Source organism: Phycodurus eques, chromosome 5, assembly GCF_024500275.1.
Source record: "Phycodurus eques isolate BA_2022a chromosome 5, UOR_Pequ_1.1, whole genome shotgun sequence".
In the NCBI taxonomy this organism is placed as follows: domain Eukaryota; kingdom Metazoa; phylum Chordata; class Actinopteri; order Syngnathiformes; family Syngnathidae; genus Phycodurus; species Phycodurus eques.
The window spans coordinates 30,048,032-30,069,767 of NC_084529.1; the positions used below are offsets into that span (position 1 = coordinate 30,048,032).

At 41.7% G+C, this 21,736-nt stretch overlaps 1 protein-coding gene across 1 annotated transcript; it reads right to left on the reverse strand.

The window, feature by feature from the left end:
• Nucleotides 1-2,243: 2,243 nt before the first annotated feature.
• Nucleotides 2,244-21,113, reverse strand: LOC133402467 (1-phosphatidylinositol 4,5-bisphosphate phosphodiesterase zeta-1-like). Its single transcript, XM_061676207.1, has 11 exons — nt 20,924-21,113; nt 19,734-19,935; nt 16,867-17,011; nt 16,522-16,674; nt 12,227-12,424; nt 11,915-12,071; nt 10,588-10,704; nt 8,125-8,297; nt 3,618-3,744; nt 2,424-2,573; nt 2,244-2,326 (listed from the first exon to the last, which is right to left on the reverse strand). The coding sequence occupies exons 1-11, from the start codon at nt 21,111-21,113 to the stop codon at nt 2,244-2,246; spliced, it is 1,695 nt and encodes a 564-aa protein (XP_061532191.1).
• Between the last annotated feature and the right edge of the window lie 623 nt (nt 21,114-21,736).

The window sequence follows — 21,736 nt, forward strand, 5'->3', positions numbered from 1 at the left end:
CTCACTCGTCTTTGTTGATGATGTAACTCATGATGGTAGCAGCAGAATGAATTCTGCAGCCTACAAAACCATTTTGTCGGACAATTTACAGAAAAATGCATCCAAACTCATTGGGATAAGATTCAACAAGACAATGACCCAAAACACAAAGAACTTCATCAGGGAGAAAAAGTGGCAAGTGTTAGACTGGCCAAGTCAATCACCGCACCTTAACCCAATAGAGCATGCATTTTACCTCCTGAAGAGGAGACCGAAGGGAGAAACCCCCAGAAACAAACAAGAAATGAAAGAGGCTGCAGTAAAGGCCTGGAAAAGCATTTCAAATGTCTTTATGTCCCCAAAGTGTTCTGTAAATTGACTGTTTGTTGTACTAGAGCGGCTCCAACTACCGGAGACAAATTCCTTGTGTGTTTTGGACATACTTGGCAAATAAAGATGATTCTGATTCTGATTCTGATTCTGATTCTGAATGCAACAGTCTGGTCAAGTCAGTGGATCGCAGGCTTCATGCAGTTATTGCAAGTACGGATTATGCCACCAAATATTAAATTAACAAAAGATGGTCTGTCCTGAGTTGTTTAACACATCTAGATGTAAATAGTATGAAATAAATGCTGGAATTCTGAACCTTTGTCTCATTCATCTTTTGATCTGAAACGCAAATGTCTTTAGTTTACAACAAAAACAAAGGAATGGACCTTGCTGTTACAGTACTTTTGGAGCGGACTGTATATTTAAAACCAATTTATTAGTAGTAGTTGTCAGGTGTGGTCACAACCATGAGGGATCTTAGTGTCGCACCCCCCCCCCCCCCCTCCCACACACACACACCCCCAATAGTGTTGCAGGATGTGTCAAATGTTTTTTTTTGTGTGTTTTGTATATGCTGCAGGCCACTAGAAAAATTGATGCCGGGCTGCAAATGGCCCCCAGGCTGTAGTTTTGACACCACTGCTCTTGTGGTATGCGAAAGAAACACTGCCAAGTACAGTTCAGTTGTATTTAACTTTTGAGTTCAATGCATTTGCATTTAATCTTAAAGAACTATTTATTTTGAAACATTGATTTGGGTACATTTTTATTTTATTTTATGTGCTTTACATTTGAACTGAATCACTGCTTCAGTAAAAAAAAAAAAAAAAAAATATATATATATCTAAGCAAAGACTTTGGACACTACGCTCAATATTTTTTGAGGTGGTACTTGGTGTAAAATGTGTGAGAACCACTGGTTTAAACATGAACAGATTTAATGACATGTCTAATGCTAAGCATCAATCTTTGCTTTTTAGGAAAGTTTGAACAGTAGGGATGATGCTATAAAAATTGCTCTGGCTCCATCGGAAGAGGCTGGAAGCCGCATTAACACTTTTTTCCGTCGACTTTGCATGTGGCCAGAGTGAGAGGCCGTTACCATTAAGATTGTGACAATCTTTCACATCATGGAGGCAACATAGAGTATAATGCTGTGGAGGGCTAGTTTGAAACCTTTTGCTGATTAGCATGTGTGAGCAAGATGGAGGAAAAAAACACTACCCACGCACACACACACCGCACAACTCATTGGGTGTATGCTGAAGCAGGTCCTCGTGTTATCTTAATACCATCCTCCCGCTGACAGGACCGCTCAGCCGTCCTCTCACTCTCGTTTATTGGATTTGGTGATGAAGCCGAACAGAAATAGACTTTTCTTCACTGGATTTACTTCAATAATGTATACCTCTGTGGATGCTATTTATACGATTCCCTGCTGGATTCCTCACATGGGAGGGAACGAGTGATGCCTGGGGGGTAAAAAAGAAAAGCCTCTTTTTCATAGTCGAACTCATGGTGTGTTACTGTAACCAAGTGTCATTTGTTAGGTCTCAGGCACAGCAAAAGCCTTGGATTTATTGTTCTGAGGGAAAACAACTTTGCTCGCATTAACTGAACTCACATCAAAAATTATTTCTTTGTCACAGGAAACTACAATCTCACTCAAGGGATTTTGCCCTTCGCTTTAATTTATACAAGCTGCAAACAAAGATGTGCGCAGGCCTGCTCATTGGAGTGTTCTGGTATTTTCCCCTGTGCAGCACTGGCAGGAATATAGCACATCTATTTTCACATAATAAAACTGATATTTATAACTGAGAAGATGCAATTGCTTTGATTTATTTGCATCTTTTTGTTGTTGCTCTGCCATACTCGTCTCTATTGGCGCTGTGTGTGTTTTTCTGTGTGTGTGTCGACTCGAGCTGTTTTTAGGAAAACCAGACAAAAACGAAGAGAGAGGCTGGATCCAAGCTGCAGCCATCTCGGGACCGAAGAGGTACCCAGCGATAGCCTGGCGGTACAAAAAAAGAGTGTGGCCGGGAAAACCATGTTTAAATAACTAAAAATGCCATAAACAAGAGTCTTCACAAAACAATTCTGTTACTGACCTTTCTTCAAGCTGCTGAAGGTCAGCGTGTACTGGCCCACAAATTCACTGGACAAGAAGCCGGTCTGGTCTCGGACACAGAAGCGGACGAGGCACAGGTCGGGAATGCTGATGCGGAAGTTCATGTCGGTATCCCAGTAAGGATTGAGAGCTGCAATAGTCATCAGGTTCTTTTATCAATTCTATCATTAAAAAGTTCAATTCCATCACAAATTATATGTGAATGCTGACATATGCTGCTGCTTTGGGTTAAATGCCCAAATAAAGATGCATGTTAAGTTCATCAAAGTCTCTAAACCAGTGATTCTCAACTCTTGTTACCCTGGGACCCGCATTTTCATGTTGTTACAAAGTCGTGACCCACTTTCATACAAGTCAAGAACAATACATTTGTTTCAAAACAGTCTTAAAACATTTACAGTACAGTGTTCCTTTGCTACCGTATATCGCAGTTCACCTATTGCCGATTCAGTGCAGTGCGATTTTCAAACTATATCACACATCATTTCCCAAATCGTGGGATTTTGAGTGTATACTGTACTTTTTTTGTTGTCAAATAAATGCTTCCTAGACTAAAACATTAAAACTGCAAACAAATAAATTCATTAAAATTTATTAAATCACATATTACAAGGACTAAAATGTACATAGCATACCGTACTACTGTGCATTACTGTAGGTTTGGCTTTAAAAGGTTTTTAAGAGTATAGAAAGTTTTTATTACAGTATGGTAAAGGTTAATAAGAGTGTGGGTAAGATCAATAAGAATCTGGGGAGGGAATACAGCTTTAGAATATGTATAAATAATCCAAAAAAATGATTACTATGATTATTTTCACTTTCCTACGATGTTCCGTGTAGGAACTTAATACGTCTCTGTACTGTACCGGAAAAATCAGGATAGGAATAAGTTTTTTTTTTTTTACTAGTGACCCAGGACACGCTGGAGAGACTACGTCCTTCGGCTGAGACAGAAAGCTCAGAATGTTGCAGAACTTGAGTTGAGTCTTGAAATGAAAGTCAAGGCTGGCAAACCGAAGAGTCATTCAAGTTATGACTTAACCCCCTCCCTCGACGCAGAAACACTTACGCACGCACACACACACACACACGCGCGTACACACACACGCACGCACGCACGCACGCAGGCGCACACACACACACACACACACACACGTTGTGCTGAAGTACTTACAGTTGTTTTTGACTGTGTTTGTGTTTTTTCGGTTGCAGTCCGATCCAATTCCATGGATCTCAACTCTGACAAAAGGGTCCAGAGCCTTGCCGCTTCTAGGAACTGGTAAGTTGGACCCACTGATCACCTGTTGACAGGCACATACACTGTATGATGGGCAGTACTAATGATGTCATTGATCATTAATCATGGACAGTCACCTCAAACTGGCACTTATTGAAGTCAAACATTGCTATTTCTTCTAATGAGTTGAACTGAACTTCTGGCCATTAAAAAGCAGACCATTGCATCAAGTTGCCAGTGTCAATACAGGCGAGAAAGCTCAAGAGAAGATAGTTTTCCTGAACACATGAATCATTTACAAGTTTGTATCACTCGCTGTTATTCATGATTCCCACGGCATTGACTCGTCGACACACCAAGGTTTCCCCTGAAATGATCAAATAAAAAATGGTGACAATGTGAATAAAGGTGATGCTCTCCCCCGTGTTTCCCCCATCCTAGCAAATAATGGAGCACATTTATATTTCATCCATGCAGCCGGGAAGCTTCACTGTTTGTGCAAGCTCGCTTTAAAACAAAATGATCTCTGGCAAGTTTTGTCGACACTGAAAGGGGTTGGGTAATGTTTGTTTTTCAAGAGTGGCAACGTAGTGAATGAAAAATAATTGTGACAAGCTTCTTTAAGTACACATGAACTTCAATGAAAAAACATTCACAACAGCCAATACAGTGGAGGGAATTATTATTTGATCCCCTGTCGGCAAGGGAGTCACCTCATACACAGGAGAAACTTGTTAATAATCTGACGGTAATTTTGACCTTCGTCACCAAAACAGTTTGTAACACACTTTGCCATAATGGACTGAAATCTACAACCCCAATTCCAATTTAGTTGGGACCTTGTGTTAAACATAAATAAAAACGGAATACAATGATTTGAAAATCATGTTCAACCTATATTTCATTGAATACACTACAAAGACAAGATATTTAATGTTCAAACTGATAAACCTGATTGTTTTTAGCAAATAATCATTAAATTAGAGTTTTATGGCTGCAGCGGGGAACGACCCAGGACACGCTGGAGAGACTACGTCCTTCGGCTGGCCTGGGAATGCCTCGGGATCCCCCCGGGGAAGTCTGGGCGTCCCTGCTAAAGCTACTGCCCCGCGACCCGACCTCGGATAAGCAGTAGAAAAAAAAGCTGGGACAGGGTCATGTCTACCAAAGTGTTACATCACCTTTTCTTTTAGCAACATTCAATAAAGTTTGTGAACTGAGGACACTAATTGTTGAAGCTTTGTAGGTGGAATTCTTTCCCATTCTTGCTTGATGTACAGCTTCAGCTGTTCAACAGACTTGGGTCGCCGTTGTCGTATTTTATGCTTCATAATGTGCCACACATTTTCAATGGGAGACAGGTCTGGATTGCAGGGAGGCCAGTCTACTACCCGCACTCTTTTACTACGTAGCCACGCTGTTGTAACACGTCCAGAATGTGGTTTGGCATTGTCTTGCTGAAATAAGCAGGGGCGTCCATGTTAGAGGCATCGCTTGGATGGCAGCATATGTTTCTCCAAATCCTGTATGTACCTTTCAGCATTAATGGTGCCTTCACAGATGTGTAAATTACCCATGCCATTGGCACTAACACAGCCCCATACCATCACAGATGCTGGCTTTTGAACTTTGCGTCCATAACAGTCCGGATGGTTCTTTTCCTCTTTGGCCCAGAGGACATGACGTCCAAAATTTCCAAAAACAATTTGAAATGTGCACTCATCAGACCACGGAACACTTTTCCACTTTGCTTCAATCCATCTTAGATGAGCTCGGGCCCAGAGAAGCCAGCGCCGTTTCTGGGTGTTGTGAATAAATGGCTTTTGCTTTGCATAGTAGAGTTTCAAGTTGCACTTACGGATGTAGCGCCACACTGTATTTACTGACATTGGTTTTCTGAAGTGTTTCTGAGCCCATGTGTTGATATCCTTTACACATTGATGTTGGTTTTTGATGCAGTGCTGCCTGAGGAATCAAAAGGTCACGGGCATTCGATGTTGGTTTTCAGCCTTGCCGCTTACATGCGTTGATTTGTCCAGATTCTCTGAACCTTTTGGTGATATTATGGACTGTAGATGACGAAATGGGCTAGGCAGTCAAAACTCAAAATCCCAAAAAAAAAGCAACCTGTGGAGGGAGCTGAAGTTTCGAGTTTCCAAGTGCCGAAAAAAAACAGTATAAACCAGCATATGCTGTTTTTGCCAACAAAAACTTCTCTTTATTTTTTTATTTATTTTTTTTGCAGGGGCTGCCAGGCCCACTGGAGGATAGGGATAGTTTAACAGCAGACAGTTTGGACCAGGATCTGAGCCACTGACTGCTCTGCCACAGCCACCCAGCAATACCAGCATGCTGCTGTTGACCTGCTGGTAGTGATAGTGTGACGTGCTGGTAGCTGGTGGCAATCATAACTGCAGCGCAGCATGCAAAAAAAAAACAAAAAACAAAAACAGCATATCCTGGTTATGCTGCTGAGCACCATGCTGGTATATGCTGTTTTTAATTTACATTTTTTGTAAAGGGTGGGGATCAAAGACACTTGAAGGATTTAGATCTGTGTTTCTGTTAAGAGGAGTGGGCAAAAATCGCAAAGATGTGTTCAAACCTGGTGACCAACTACAAGAAACATCTATTTGTTTTGCTCGTCAATAAGGCTTTCTCCACCAAGTACTAATTTGTGTTTTGCTTGAGGATTAAATTCTCATTTCACTTAATAAAAGTGTTAAAAGCATTTCATGTTTCACTTTTAAGAGAACCATAGCAATATATTCTTGCAGTAAATATTTAACTGAGTAAAAAGACATTCTTTAGGATTTTAAGCACCCATATTTGTATTGATTCAATAGACATCTGTGTTTGTGTGTGTGTGTACGCGTGTTTGTGTGTATTGCAATGCTACTAGAATTACAATTACACCAGCAGCACTAGGGATCTGCATAATCATTGATTAATTTGTACAAATCCTGGTGACTGCGTGCAATCACGTCTTGAAGAAAATGAGGGAAAATGGAGCGGAACCGGCAGAAGCGCTGTTGATTCAATCTCAACTGGAATGACGTTTCAAGTAGGGGAAGTTGAGCTACATCCAAACAGACCTCTTATGGCTTTGAAATGAGACTTCAGAAAGTCTTTCATACGATTAAAAATAACGTGGAAAAAACTAATTAAGTGGTTATAGGTGGAGTTTGATACATGAACAAAAAACACATTTAGGCACATTTGTTAAAACTGTCAGTATAAAACTGAGAGTAGTACATCAGCAAAATGACCGTAAGGTGGTCGGTGCCTGTCGTGGCGGCAATCCCCGAACCCGTTGGTGGACATCAGCGGTGAGGGATGCCGTCAAGCTGAAGAAGGAGTCCTATCACGCCTTTTTGGCCTGTGGGACTCCTGAGGCAGGTGATGGGTACCGGCTGGCCAAGCTGAACACAGCTTTGGTGGTCGCTAAGGCAAAAACTCAGGCATGGAAGGAGTTCGGTGAGGCCATGGAGGGGGATCACACTCCTCAGCCTCCCTGGTAAGGTCTATTCAGGGATGCTGGAGAGGAGGGTCCGTCGGGAAGTCGAATCTCAGATTCAGGAGGAGCAGTGTGGTTTTTGTTTCTGGTCGTGGAACGGTGGACCAGCTCTTCACCCTCAGCAGGGTCCTCGAGGGTGCATGGGAGTTCGCCCAACCAGTCTACATGTGTTCTGTGGACTTGACGAAGGCGTTCGACTGTGTCCCTCGGGGAATCAGAGAATTGTCTCCATATGAGACGGTGAGTTTACCACAGTTTAAAGGTAATGAGAAGAGCCACTTTGATTGGACGTGCTTGAAATCGGCTGTGTCCACTCCCACATTGGCCCAGATCTCCCGCTTTTAAATATGCTGGGGTGTGCTAGTCTACAAAATTACCAAAACTCAGTCCAGCCCGCCGCTGTGCAGATTTACGCTGTCTGCTACGCCGGATTTATGCGAGCCAGGAAAATGGACCCACTGGTGTTATGGTAACACGCTATTATGAATCATGCTTAAGTACATTGCGTGTCTTCTGCACAAGAACATGCATTTTAGGATCACTGAATACTGTACTGTACTTTAGATTGTCCATAGGTGTAAATGTGAGTGTGAATAGGTATAGGTGGCGACCAGTCCAGGGCATGTCCTGCTTCTCGCCCAAAGTCACCGAAGATCACCTGCGATCCTAATGAGGATAAGTATAAAACGGATGCATAGATGCTTTGCAAAGACCTTTAGTGTACTCAATAAATGGACGAGGATGAGGGAGGTTTTTGTAATGCCCGTTAATTTACGGTGGTCTTGTATCCAATAAACACATGCTGTACATTTACATCTGTGCAATGACCCAAATTAAAATAGACACGCACAACACACACTCATATTATTCTCTAATCCGTTCAGAGCGGCTCAGTCGAATGTTCAAAGTGTTGCCAAATAGTAATACCTTGAGCAGCAGGTGTGTTGGTTGAACACCGCGTTGACTGCAGCTTGGATCAAAGCTCCTGTCATTGGACATGAGCACAGCAGGTTTAAGGACGTAACCGCAGCCCCCGTTGTCTTGGAAACGGCCATCATTCAGGTCCATCGGCAATCCCAGGGACTGGAAATTGAGTGCCACTGCAAAGTACAACAGAGCAGTGGTAGGATAATTAAAATAACACCAAAAAATAGCATCTTGTCTTGCTGTTATGTCTTCAATTTTTTAAATGCTCTTACAGGAGGGAGCTAGGTGATTTAACAACTTGCAACAATTCTGCATGTTGCATCAGTGAGGTATTCAAGAACATCCAATGTGCGAGAAGTGCAATTCACTTCCCACTGTCTGCTCCATGCATAATGTCTTGAGTGAACAAGCATTGCAGATGAGATTGAACTAACACCAGATGTAATCTTTTTGGGGAGCTTTCTATCACGTCATAATCATAACTGTCTGTTGTAACCATCCGTCTGCATCGCTTAAGAGAATATTCTGCTGATTTAACTATGATTGATCCATTCCAGCTAGTCTGGCACTGCGGTCTCTTTCAGCATAGCAAAATGTCCCCGTCTGCAGTCGGCCCGAGCAGTCTGCAAGATTTCAAGTCAAGCTCACTTTGTGGCAGATGAAGACAAGACAAGCGGCAGACAGAACACCAGACATAAGACACAACAGTAATGCCCACCATCAAGGCTATGACCTTTTGCCAGTGTGAAATCAGGAACTGCAAGGATACAAGAAAATGTAACAGAAACAAAAAAAGCAGGGGCAAATCAATTTGAGCAATGGTTTTACACGGTTTCAGCTAAAACACTGATTAGGTGGCCAGACTGTGGACCCGAAAGAAATGTTCTTTTCACTGTTAATTAAGGCAATTTCCTTCTGATGTTGAACAAAGCCATTCCCCAAACACAATATATTTCCTTCTTTTTCTCCACATACAATAAGAGCTTGTCGCTCAACTTAAACCTAACATTTTTGAACCATTTAAAATTGAATTCATCGTTCACATGATGAGTCAATTAGTTCAGGTTCCTGAGTGCACTTTGTTGCCGTCCAATGAAATGCATGTTCTTTCTCGTTATTTAAAACAAAATGAAAGATCATGTTTTTGTGATAAAAACTAACATTTGCAGATACAGTAGTGCCTTGAGATGCAAGTGACACCAGAAACAAGTTATTCAAGATAGGCGCTGTTGTTTGGCTGATATTTTACTTTGAGCAAAAATGTGCACTATGAGCGCTGTATGATGGCAGTAAATGCACCTCAACTCACCTGCATCCCAACAAGTAGCTGTTTGACACATACAGTAGTAGCAATTCTTCAAAAAAGAGGCTTCAAGCTGTTTAATGCCACTCCCAGTTGAAGTTTAATGTCAAACCAAATACAAAATGAAGAGAATGACAGATTTTGTAGTCAAAACACAACTTTGCATCCTGCTAGCTTTATGCTAACACACAAAGAAAAACGACATAGACGGGCTAACGAATATCATCGAGAATCATGATGATGTCATCCTTTAAGCAATTTGAACACAAACAAAGTCTTGCAGCTGATCGTGAATCACGGATGCACGTAGCCATCTCCGCCGAGACGATAAGTTTCCATGGAACGATGGCCACGCCCGAGGAGCTGCGCAGATGTTCATGGCAGACTGCGACCGCCGTAGAATGAATTGCATAAGGTTATGCAAGATTCATTCAACACGTCGTGGCAGACGATTGATGAGAGCTAGCAGCTACAGCAGATGTTCCCAGCTAGCCATTGTGCATTTTAGAACACTGAGAGCGGCCCAAAACAGACGACGGCCAAGACGCATTTCAAACTTTAAAGAAGCATTTTAGCAAGAAGAGGTTGTCAAAATGTGTCAGCAACAGCGTACTGTTTCTCATGTTGTGACAAACTCTGCGACCCATAAAAACTGCCACCATGACCATAACCAGGGAGCTATAGATATGTTTTGAAATAATCAAATTGGATTTTTTTTTTTTTTTTTTTGTTGAACAATAACACGTCTTTATTTCGGAATAGTACAAAGAGTAAACGATGCGATTGTGATTCGCTGGTCACTCGTGACTGTCAATGCAAATACTGAATGGGGATTTAGACTCCGAGTCTGAGCCCGAGTTATTACTATGTTTTGCAATTCCATATTATAGTGTGCTATTTTCCTTTAAAAAAAAATACACACATTTTTGGGAGCGGTTCCGGGGGGGTTGTAAAGGATTAATGGCATTATCGTTCATTTTAATGGGGAAAGATTTGAGATACAAGTGTTTTGCGTTACGAGCGTGGTCACGGAACCAATAAAACTTGTACCTCGAGGCACCACTGTACATGCTTTTCATCAGACACCAACAACGTGCGAGTTCTCGTCCTTGCATGTGCTGACAGATGTCAAACAGTGCACACTTGTTTCATTGACCCACCGAGCTGCGAGCCAACGTTCCAGAATTCTTGTGGGTTGTAATTGGACGAGGACGTCCTGGAGCCCGCTGGATAAATTCTGCTCAAAAACCTCTGGTTGTGCAGAACAAAGTCTTTACCTGAAGATAAAACATGCACCACATTCAATAAGGTGAAAAGAAATATGTGACTAGTGGCTGAATACAATAAAAATTGAAAATAAATGAACTATCAATTACTTTTATAATATATTGTAGATACTAACTGGTATGAGCCATAAGAAATGCGAGTCCACATTGAGCTCTCCTGCTCTGCCTTGTCTGCAGCTCATTTATGAGGTTTCTTTGCAATAGGGCGCCCTTATTTTGAATATTTGGGATGAAACAAATACAGCATAAAGAGTGGGAGTAGCTTCGATTTAGTGAGATATTACTTTATGTTAAAATGTGTAAACTGTAAATTATTAAACTGTATATAAGAGGCTAATTACATCCTTATTCACTATTTATAAACAATTTGGAACCCACAATGAGAGCGCTATTACAACAGTAATATTAATTTATATTTAATCACATTTAATAGCATCACTGTATAGTTTTCTTGCTCAGCACATAACTTTGAAGAATTTTTACTTTTTTTTCGAAAAGCAGTTCAAATGTAACATCGTGGACATAAAAGGATTGAAGGCCTTCTGTTTTAACTGAACAGTTGTATGATTGTGATCACACAGGTAGCTCGTGTTCAGTATAAATGGGGCCTTGAATAATGCAGTCTGCGTATTTGCTCCATGCAATTTCTCTTCTTGTTGCAAGAACTAAACTAAAAAGACAACTCTTGGTGTTTGCTTCCCAGTGTTCATTACAGTATGTAGTAATGATGTATTAACAGACAATCGCCAAATCATTTTTTTTTAGCATTTTGGCTTTAAGACAGAATGTCTCACAATTTTACCCCATTTTGAAGGAGCCACAAAAGTGTCACTGATACTGCAAATTTACTAAACATCTTGCGAAGTAATAGTGGAAAGATTTACTTTACAGTCAATAACTGTGCACAAGGTTGTCACAATTGCGACTATTTAAATGCCAGTTTATAAGAGCCTGCGCTGCTTTGTCTTCCGTGGCGACGACAAGGCGAACGTTTGCTATTTGTCTCCCGAAACGACTCTGTGTCGTCTCCAATTAGCTCTTTGGAGAATTATGACCAAAGATAAATGGTATAGCAGATGAAAAACAGTCCCAGTCCCTTTCTCTTTAAGATCAGTGTGGTTGTAAATCATTCAAATCTGCTGCTCTCACCCAAATGAAACCTCTGAATCAAACTTCCTTTTCTTTTTGAGTGTGACTATACCTGAAACTTTGGCCAGCTTGCGTGCTTTTTTCTCAGCCATGGACGTGTTCTCACAGGAGTTCTGATTGTCTTTGGCGTGCCCAAAGCTGTTGAACTTGACAGACACGGTGTATATGACGAGGTCAGACAGAGCATCTGCCACCACCACCCTCTTCTTCTACTCATTGCATTCGGGTGGATAGAGACAAGAGAGCAGTCACGTCTTTGCAACAAGTGTGAATCGCATATACTGTAATATAGCGTCAACTTTGTCTTTATAATGTCTTGGCTTTTTAATATTGCCTTCAAACTGGTTCAATGGCCCTGACTCACTTTCGTCTTTGAGCCTGCCTTTCTGGGGGACCAGAACTTTGATTTGCTCTGTTGCTCCTCCTCTTCCTCCTCTTCCTCCTCTTCCTCCTCTTCCTCAGCCTCATCTGCACTGTCGCCGGCCTCTGTCCCTGCTGCTCCTTCTATCCTTGCACGAGGCTTTAGCTTTTTATTCTTGATGAGGATCTTATACTTTAGGTCCTGCGTGACCATTTACAGACAAACGTATGCAGCACAATGTCACTTTACGTATTCATACGATATACAGTGCCCCTTCTCAAATTTATTATATTTATATATTTATTATTTTTTTGTATAGTTTCCCACTGTCGTGAAGCTCATCAAACAAATGTAGATAGATCAGACAAAGCTAACCCAAGTAAACATACAGTACAAATCCCAATTCCAATGAAGTTGGGATGTTGTCGAAAGCGTAAATATATACAGAATACCAACTGTGTTAAGTGACAATGGTTTTCTGAAGTGTTCCTGATGGCAATTTCCTACACACAACAATTCCGTTTCAGTTCAGTTCATGATGTAGTCCCGCCGGAGGGATCCAAGGTCACGGGGATTCAATGTTAGTTTTCGGCTTTGCCGCTTACATGCAGAGATTTATCCATATTTTCTGACTCTTCTGATGATTTTATGGACTGCAGATAATGAAATTCATTGAGAAACGTTTTTGTTAAACTGTTGGACTATTGCTCACACAGTTGTTCACAAAGTGTTGAACCTCACCCAACAGCTGAGCCTTTTGGGAATACTCGATTTATACTCAATCATGGCACTCACCTGTTTCCAATTTATCTGTTCACCTATGAAATACTCCAAACAGGTGTTTGTTGAGCATTCCTCAACTTTCCCAGTCTTTTGTTGACACTGTCCAAGTTTTTTTGGAATGTGTTGCTGTTACCTTTGTTAAATTATGAATTCATTGTGGCTAATCATATTTTTGGGGAAAGCTGAGTTCATTTTCAGCCGACTGGTTAGCACATCTGCTTCACAGTTCTGAGGACCGGGGTTCAAATCCCAGCCCCGCCTGTGCGGAGTTTGCATGTTCTCCCCATGCCTGCGTGGGTTTTCTCAGGGCACTCCAGTTTCCTCCCACATCCCAAAAACAGTCATGGTAGGGTGATTGAAGACTCTAAATTGCCCGTAGGTGTGAATGTGTGGGCGAATGGTTGTTTGTTCATATGTGCCCTGCGATTGGCTGGCGACCAGTTCAGAGTGTACCCCGCCTCTCGCCCAAAGATAGCTGGGATAGGCTCCAGCACACCCGCGACCCTAGTGAGGATAAAGTGGTACAGAAAATGGATAGATGGATGGAGTTCATTTTCACTGACGACACCCAAGCCTGATTGCCTAGAAACCTGTTCAATCAAGAAATCAGAACCTGTCTGACAAAATTAAGTCGGCTAAAAGCTCTCAAAAAAATCCAAAGAAATCCAAGAACAGATGAAAAGTCAAGTAATTGACAACTACCAGTCTCCAAAGGGTTACAAAGCCATTTCTAAAACTTTGGGATTCCAGCGAACCACGGTGACAGCCCATATCTACAAATGGAGAAAATAGTGATAGAATAGAATAGTGGTGAACCTTCCCAGGAGTCACCGGCCTATAAAAATGACCAAAAACACAGCGAAGACTCATCCAGTAGGTCACAAATGAACCCCGGATAACATCTAAATAACTGCAGGCCTCCCTTGCATCAATTAATGTCGGTGTTCGTGACTCACCAATAAGGAAGAGACTGGGCAAGAAATGGCATCCATGGCAGCATTCCAAGGCGAGAACCACTGCTGACCAAATAGAACCAAGGCTTGTCTTACTTTTATTAAAAACAAAATTTAAAAAGTTGAAAAAAAGTTGACGTTGAATGATTGAGATTGATAACTGATGATGACAATATTCTGTGGATTTATGAGACGTAAGTTGAACATTTTGCAAGGTGTGTGTCTCATTACATCTGGCATAAATGTAACACAACATTTCAGAAAAAGAACTTAGCAACCCTCAAACATAGTGGTGGCCATGCCTGGGGCTGCTTTTCTACTTCAGGACCTGGACGCCTTCATGAAACCATGATTTCTGCTCTTTACCAGAAAATTCTGAACGAGAATGAAATCAATTTGTGACCTCAACCTGAAGGGACTTGGGTTCTGCAGCAGGACAACGATCTAAAACACACCAGCAAGTCAACTTCTGAATATAAAAAAAGAAAACAATTAAGGTTTTGGAATGGCCTTGTCAAAGTCCAGACTTGAATCTGATTGAAACGCTGTGCCAGGAACATAAAAGGCTGTACATGCTCAAAAACACTCCAGTGTTGCTGAATTAAAACTCAAAACAAAACAATTCTGGAAGGAAGAGTAGGCCAAAATATGTTTTCAGAGATGTGAGTCATTGCCAGTTTCAAAAAACGCTTAATTTTAGTTTTGGTATGATGATGAACTTTTTGTCTGATAGTGCTTTATGGATGCTTGTCAGACTGAGCATACTAGGTTTGGGTTGTATGTTTTAACCAAGTTTAATGTGGGGGGAGTGTAACACATAAAAAACATTGTATAATTTTATTGAGTATAACATTCCTTAAAATATTGGGATATAAGATTTCCTACTCAGTCACTGATGGTGTAGTGGTACACTCGCCTGACTTTGGTGCAGGCAGCGTGGGTTCAGTTCCCACTCAGTGACGGTGTGAATGTGGGTGTGAATGGTTGTCCGTGTCTATATGTGCCCTGCGACTGACTGGCGACCAGTTCAGGGTGTAGTCCGCCTTTCGCCCGAAGTCAGCTGGGATAGGCTCCAGCGTCTCGCGACCCTAACCAGGATAAGCGGTGTTGAAAATGGATGGCTGGATGGATTTCCTACTCGTGTTCAACTTTAGTGAATGAGAGATCTTGAATTAAATCAAAGAGGCCTAAAAAAGGTCATAAACTTGCCTTCCCTACTTTCTTAAACCTGCAGATACTCTGGGCTCCCCACCTGTAGTGTTGATGATGGAGCGGCATGGTACAAATGTGTGAGGTCTGCTAATTTGTTTGCTTATAAGTTTCTTGTTTCAGAATCAGAATCATCTTTATTTGCCAAGTATGTCCAAAACACACAAGGAATTTGTCTCCGGTAGTTGGAGCCGCTCTAGTACAACAGACAGTCAATTTACAGAACACTTTCACCATCCAAACAATGAAATTGCCAATGATTGCATTTGTTTCCAAGGGGAAAATGCAGTCTTGCATCACAAATTCTGTATGCAAGGCTCTGTCTCGCCTTCTTTTTGCCTTTGTTCCTCCAGAAGTTAACATTATGCATAACTCCCCAGACACCTAATATTTACTCCAACTAATACAATAATTATGGCTAGTTCTCCAGCACTCAGTGGCAGTGTTAGCGTGTTGAGTAGTCGGGTTGGGTTTGGTCACAATGGGCACATTTTGGGGCGGTCCTAGCAGTAGTAAAATAAAAGAGGTGTTACTCACCACTATCACTATGCACTTGTCTCCCCTCCTTGCTTTATGCACCCCTGCTGTACCGCCTACGCCAAGAGTTGGTCATGGCCCTGGCCCCGCTATGAGGTCGCCAAGGTTGCAACCAGGTTTGCATATTATGTATAGTATGTGTTTAAATACTGTGTAAAAACAGAAACGGACTTGTTTTAGTTCATTTTCCTGTAAAATGCTATGATGGCTGGAAAGGTTAAAAAGGCCCAGTACAGGACTGAAGCACCCATTGGGCACTATAGGTCCACTGGCATTATTGTCTTACATCTTTGTCAGGTCTGACACAGCACTAGGAAAAACTTTAAACTCAGTAGTAGTTGATGAGGACATCACAGCTTCCAGCACTCGGCAAAAAAGACATTTCTTGAAGACGCTTTGAGAGTCAAGGTTTCGTTCAATGAAAATACTTTCTTGCAATAAATTTCCATTTAATAATACAAGGAGCTCCCAGACAAGAAAGCCCACAAAAAGAATCCACTCTAGGAGAAAAGCCCTTCATTGAACTCATCATATTGGCTAAAGGCTGGAGTGAGGGTGCACACATCTATCAGTCTTCTGTTCAGTAATTGGCTGATGCAATGCTTTGACTGGAGGAGTCTGAATAAGATCAAGTAGTTCAGAATACTAAAAACTGGCATAGAATTAAATATAGTTTAAATGGGAATCTGTTTCTTAAGAAACAGGCGTGGGACACATATTGTTCAGAATACCCTTAATGGCGCTTAACTGCTAAGACCAATGTCCGAATTACATAATTAAGACATCTGTCGGTATGACTTGTATCCGTAGTCTTACATTTGGGCTTGGGAGGTCTCCTGTGGTTGTGTGATCCAAGCGCACATCAAGCAGCTTATCTGCCAGTATGGAGGTGAGGTAGAGGGCCATGACTTCCTGCTGCTCTTTGGAACAATGGTTCTCCAACGACAGGATTACCGGGTAAACAGAGACCTGCCAGAAAACAATCAGCACATGGAACTGAATTGACAAATGACACTCAAAGACAACTTACAAGTAAAGCAGATCTAATAGAGATGCTTTTAAATGGCGCTAATGGTGCTCAACCAGGGAGGAGGTGATGGGGAAACAATGGGAACACACAATGGGTTGTATTATACTTGAATTAAATTTACTGAGTTTTACCTCAAAGGCATGCTGTTCCACAGTTGTGATGACATCCTTGAAGAGAATCTTTGTGGTCAGGGTGTAACCATGGTAGACGATGGGCTCCATACCTGGCCCATCCCAGCAGTCTATCTCCAGACAACGGCAGCCTTTCCTCAGAGCACTATGAACACAAACATTTATTAATGCAACTAGTATCTTGATTCACCTCTAAACTATTCTTTCAGGATTTGAGGGTTTCAACCCTGCTTGTCAGATCGGCAGAAACACAAAAATACACCTTCTCCTGTCACCGGCCCCCGCCTCTAATCATTTCCATTTTCTTGACAGGAACCACACCTTTTCCTCCATTTGCCTCAGTACACAAGCACCTCCATGAAATAAGAAGAATGTAACAGGTAAGCCCTGTTTCCATAAGTAAGGTTGAGTCAAGTTTGCACTTTTGGTCTACTGTATATGTAAAGGGTCACAAATAATGTGACCCGAGCTGTTCACTTTTTGTTGTATATCACTCTGCAACTAATCTGCCACATTTAAGGAGACCGGGGCAAACAGTGATGGAGTAAACTAAAAGTTATCCTATATATATATATATTATACTAGTTATGCCATAATTCCAGGGATGCATCTTTGGGAGGGTCCAGGCGACGCAGCCTATGGAGGCGCTGCCCTCAGAGGCACCCCTGAAAGCCACGCCGACCATTAGGCCTGTCATGATAACACATTTTTTAAGACAATATATTTTCTCCAAAATTGCCACGATAAACGATAATATCCTTGTTGTTTTTTTATGCCTCTGAAATCATTAAAAATAAGGCCCACCCTTATTATTTTTTTAATTAATTAATTAATTTGCTTTTAAATCAATACTGTTGTTATTATTATTATTGTTGTTATTATAAATTCCGTTCTTGTTTCTCGAGTAAATTGTTTTTCTTTACTCTGTTGGTCCGCTGAAGACGGGCCCTTCACCTGTCAATCGAATATATGTTAACGTTGCTTTCGTCAACTACTGGCCGAATGCGTGCCACTGACGTTATGCTTGAGAAACAGTTAACCTTTCTGTGTTTGTGTTAATTGGGGACTAACACAGAAACAGTTAACTTTGCTGTGTTTGTGTTTATTGGGGACTAACACACACAACAAATCGGAGAAAGGCCCTGACGGTTTAAATGACTTTGCCGCGGTGGAGCAAGCTGTTTCGCTCCTTAGCCCGCTAGCTCATTAGCTTGCAGGCTAGCGGTGGAGCAGTGGAGCAAGCTGGTGAGCTCTTAGCTCTCTAGCTCATTAGCTCGCGAGCTAGCCAACATAATAAACTGTTCATTTTCCCGTTTGTGTTAACTGGGGACTAATACACACAACAACTCAGAGCAAAGCGCTGACGTTTTAAAAGACTTTGCTGCGGTGGAGCGAGCTGTTTAACTCCTTAACTCGCTAGCTTGTTAGCTCACAGGCTAGCTTGTTAGCTCACAGGCTAGCTCGTTAGCTCATGGGTTAGCAAACACAATAAACAGTTAACTTTCCCTTAAGTGTCTCTGTTGTGTAAATCTACACACTGCACACACACTCTGCTGGCATTCCATGAGCATTCACTGTGTGATCCGCGCGCCGGCTCACTACGACAATGACAATTTATCGAGACCGGAAAAACTATCATGTTCATTTTATTTATCAAACGATAAGTCGATGTAGTAATTATCGTGACAGGCCTACCGACCATTATTAAATGAACAGTCAAAGCAAAAAAAAATCCCTGTAACCCTTTAAGGAACTGAGGCACAAAAAGAGTTTGCTCATAAATGGTAGTTACTGCTTGTCCTACTTTATGAGGTTCACCCATCAGAGGTGACCTTGGTTTTGATCTTTCCTGTTTGCGCCACTTTTCCACTCTGTCTCTTACATCTCAATGCTAAGTGGCTGGGTATAAGTAAGCATAAATAATGTTGTATCCAGGCACGGTGTACGACTGGTTAGCACATCTGCTTCACAGTTCTGAGGGCCGGGTTTCAAATCCCGGCCTCGCCTGTGTGGCGTTTGCATGTTCTCCCTGCGCCTGTGTGGGTTTTCTCCGGGCACTCCGGTTTCCTCCCACATTCCAAAAAACATGCGTGGTAGGTTCATTGAAGACTCTAAATTCTCCTAAGGTGGGAATGTGTGCACGAATGGTTGTTTGATTATATGTGCCCTGCGATCCTTGAAGTCTCGGCGCCCTTTGCACAATGGTCATTGCACCGGACTATTGCAATATTAGTCATTCGAACTGCTCTAGAGGACTCTGCATCTTTTGCACAATTATCAAAAAAAATAAAAAATTCTGATGATTCTGATGATTGGCCAGTTCAGGGTGTACCCCGACTCTCGCCCGGAAAAGGCCCCTCTAACAGCTACTTCCGTTTGACCCAGTTTTGTATCCGCTTTGTCCATATTTGGATAAGACCGCCCCCTTTCCTCTGATTGGTTGCCTCCATGTACAAGACCCACTTGAGGGAGCACTTGTTTGTTATGTTGACAGCGCTGGAGTGGAGCAGTAGGCGGAGATTTTCGCTAGTGATGTAGATAAGTTTGAGAAATTCTAATTACCTGATTTCAGGCCTCTGGATAGCAGAACATCGGGAACTCAGGAATGCATGTACGATTTTAATTCACATTTCATGTGTTTGTTGAGGCACCATAGAGACAATATTACATCCCAAATACTAGAAATAGTTGGTTTGGCAAAATATGTCCCCTTTAAAGTTGTATTTTATTTTTAAATGGGGTGTTGTTATTTTATGAATGAAAGACAATGTTAAAAACAATGCTATTCAATTTATTTTGTAAGTTTATCTAAATTGCAAATGAAGGGACAGGCGCCAAATTGTCTTAAATGCATGACACAGACTTACCAAACATAGGCATCCAGGTGGCTTTTGCCTACTAGTTGGTCTCCTATCAGGTAGGTGTTGTGCGATGAAGAGATGAAGTAGTTGCTGAGCGGCTGGTCCATGTCTTGGTAAACAGACGTGTGGGTCTGTTCGAAGACACAGCAGTCTTTGGACTCCATGTAGCGGAGGAAGCCCCCAAACGTCATACATTGACTTTCTATGGCTGCAAAAGCATGAACAAGCAATGTCACAATTAGAATTACATTCATCCAGCCATTTTCGATACCACTTATCCTTTTCAGGGTCACGCAGTGCTGTGACCTTTTCCAGCTGACTTTGGCCAAAAGGAAGTTTACACCCTGAACTGGTCGCGAGTCAATTGCAGGGCACATATAGACAATCATTCACACTGTCATTGAGTGGAACCCACACTGCCTACATGCTGTAGAAGACAAGGCTATTGAACCACTGCACCATTAGTAACCCAATTACAACCACATTTCCACACTCCTTTGCATGTTAGGTCTTTAAATATATGTAAATGAGACGAGTATATGACTTAGGTTATTGGCTGCACTGGTCTTGTGGTACAGGCTGCTACCTTTCATGCAGATGTTGGCGGTTCAACTGCTGATCAGTGACCCAATGCCCATCCACAGCTGTTTCCTGGATAAAAACTGTGTGAACCCAACCATGCAAGTGATTTCCGGTGGTGACATCTGATGGGACAAGCAGAAATCCTTTTTCGGTTTGAGACGGAGTTCCATTCTTATAGCGGCAGCGTTTCCTGAATTTGTCCGTAGGTCGGAATGCGTCTGTCATTAACCTACGCACTAATAGTCATACTTACAGTAAATATTTGCATCAAAACACCATAAATATTTTTTTGTGCTGGTGAGTAATTTTATGATGCGCGATGTTCGTAACCTTCCAATGCCGTTAAACCCCCTGTGTTTCACTTGTTTTTTGACTTGCATGACTTTTGTGTACATTAAAACATTACTTTCGAAAAAATAAGACGGAATCCTTAACAGATTGCATTCGACGTGAGAAGTTCCACTGTATCTTGTAAATGCTTTTACTGGATCAGATTGTGCACATCGGGGTTTACAGCAAATCGCATCAAAGCTTCCCAAAGTTATATTTCTGTCACAGAGCGCAGCCTTCTCCCCACCAGCAGCCTGGCGCGTTACAACGCTCTTCTCTCTTACCTGCCTCTTCGATTTCATATCTTTCGATCAAACTCTCAGCCGTGCCCTCATCGGCGGTGACCTCCAGCTGCTCCTTGTGGAGGAACCTGAGAAGGGAGCAGGCAGGTAACGTGGTCTGGCCCGAGGCATATATGTTGAAGAGGTTCTGGATTTCTCCTCTCCTGGTGGATGGAGCCTTGCTTCTTTTCATCTTGCTCTGCAAACCACCATTTTTAACTCTTCAAATCCCCATCTGATCCTGTTCTACTGTTATTATATAGTTATATAAACTCATGACGATCATTTTTAGGTGACATGCTGTTTATAATTATCCTTCACATTACAGTTTATTTCCAACACAAGATGTGTGATCAACAGCTTGCTAAAAATATGCAGTTTATCTGACAATTGTCCTGTCCTCAGCTAACTTAAATGCAACAGTTTTACCAAATTATGAATGCTCTTATTCATTTAGATGGCTTATTATGGTGTCACTTATTTGCACCTGAAAAAACTTACTGAAAATTATAAAATAAGTATTGAAATAATTCGTCAAAGCAAAGAATAACATGAAGTAAAAAAAAAAAAACATACATAGCTGAAAGTAAGCTCTCAGGTATAAGCGAATGTCAAGACTGCGGTGTTTTACTTATCACACATTTATTGCCATTTTAAGATTATAAATCGAAATCACTTCAAATTTGGTAAATTACTCATTGCTGTAATAGTTTGACTTTTCACTTGGCACGAAGGTCTGACACCGTCTCACTTGCACCAACCCACAAGTCGCTTGTTTCCATCAAATGCAAAGGCGATGTCAGTGACCCATGTGCT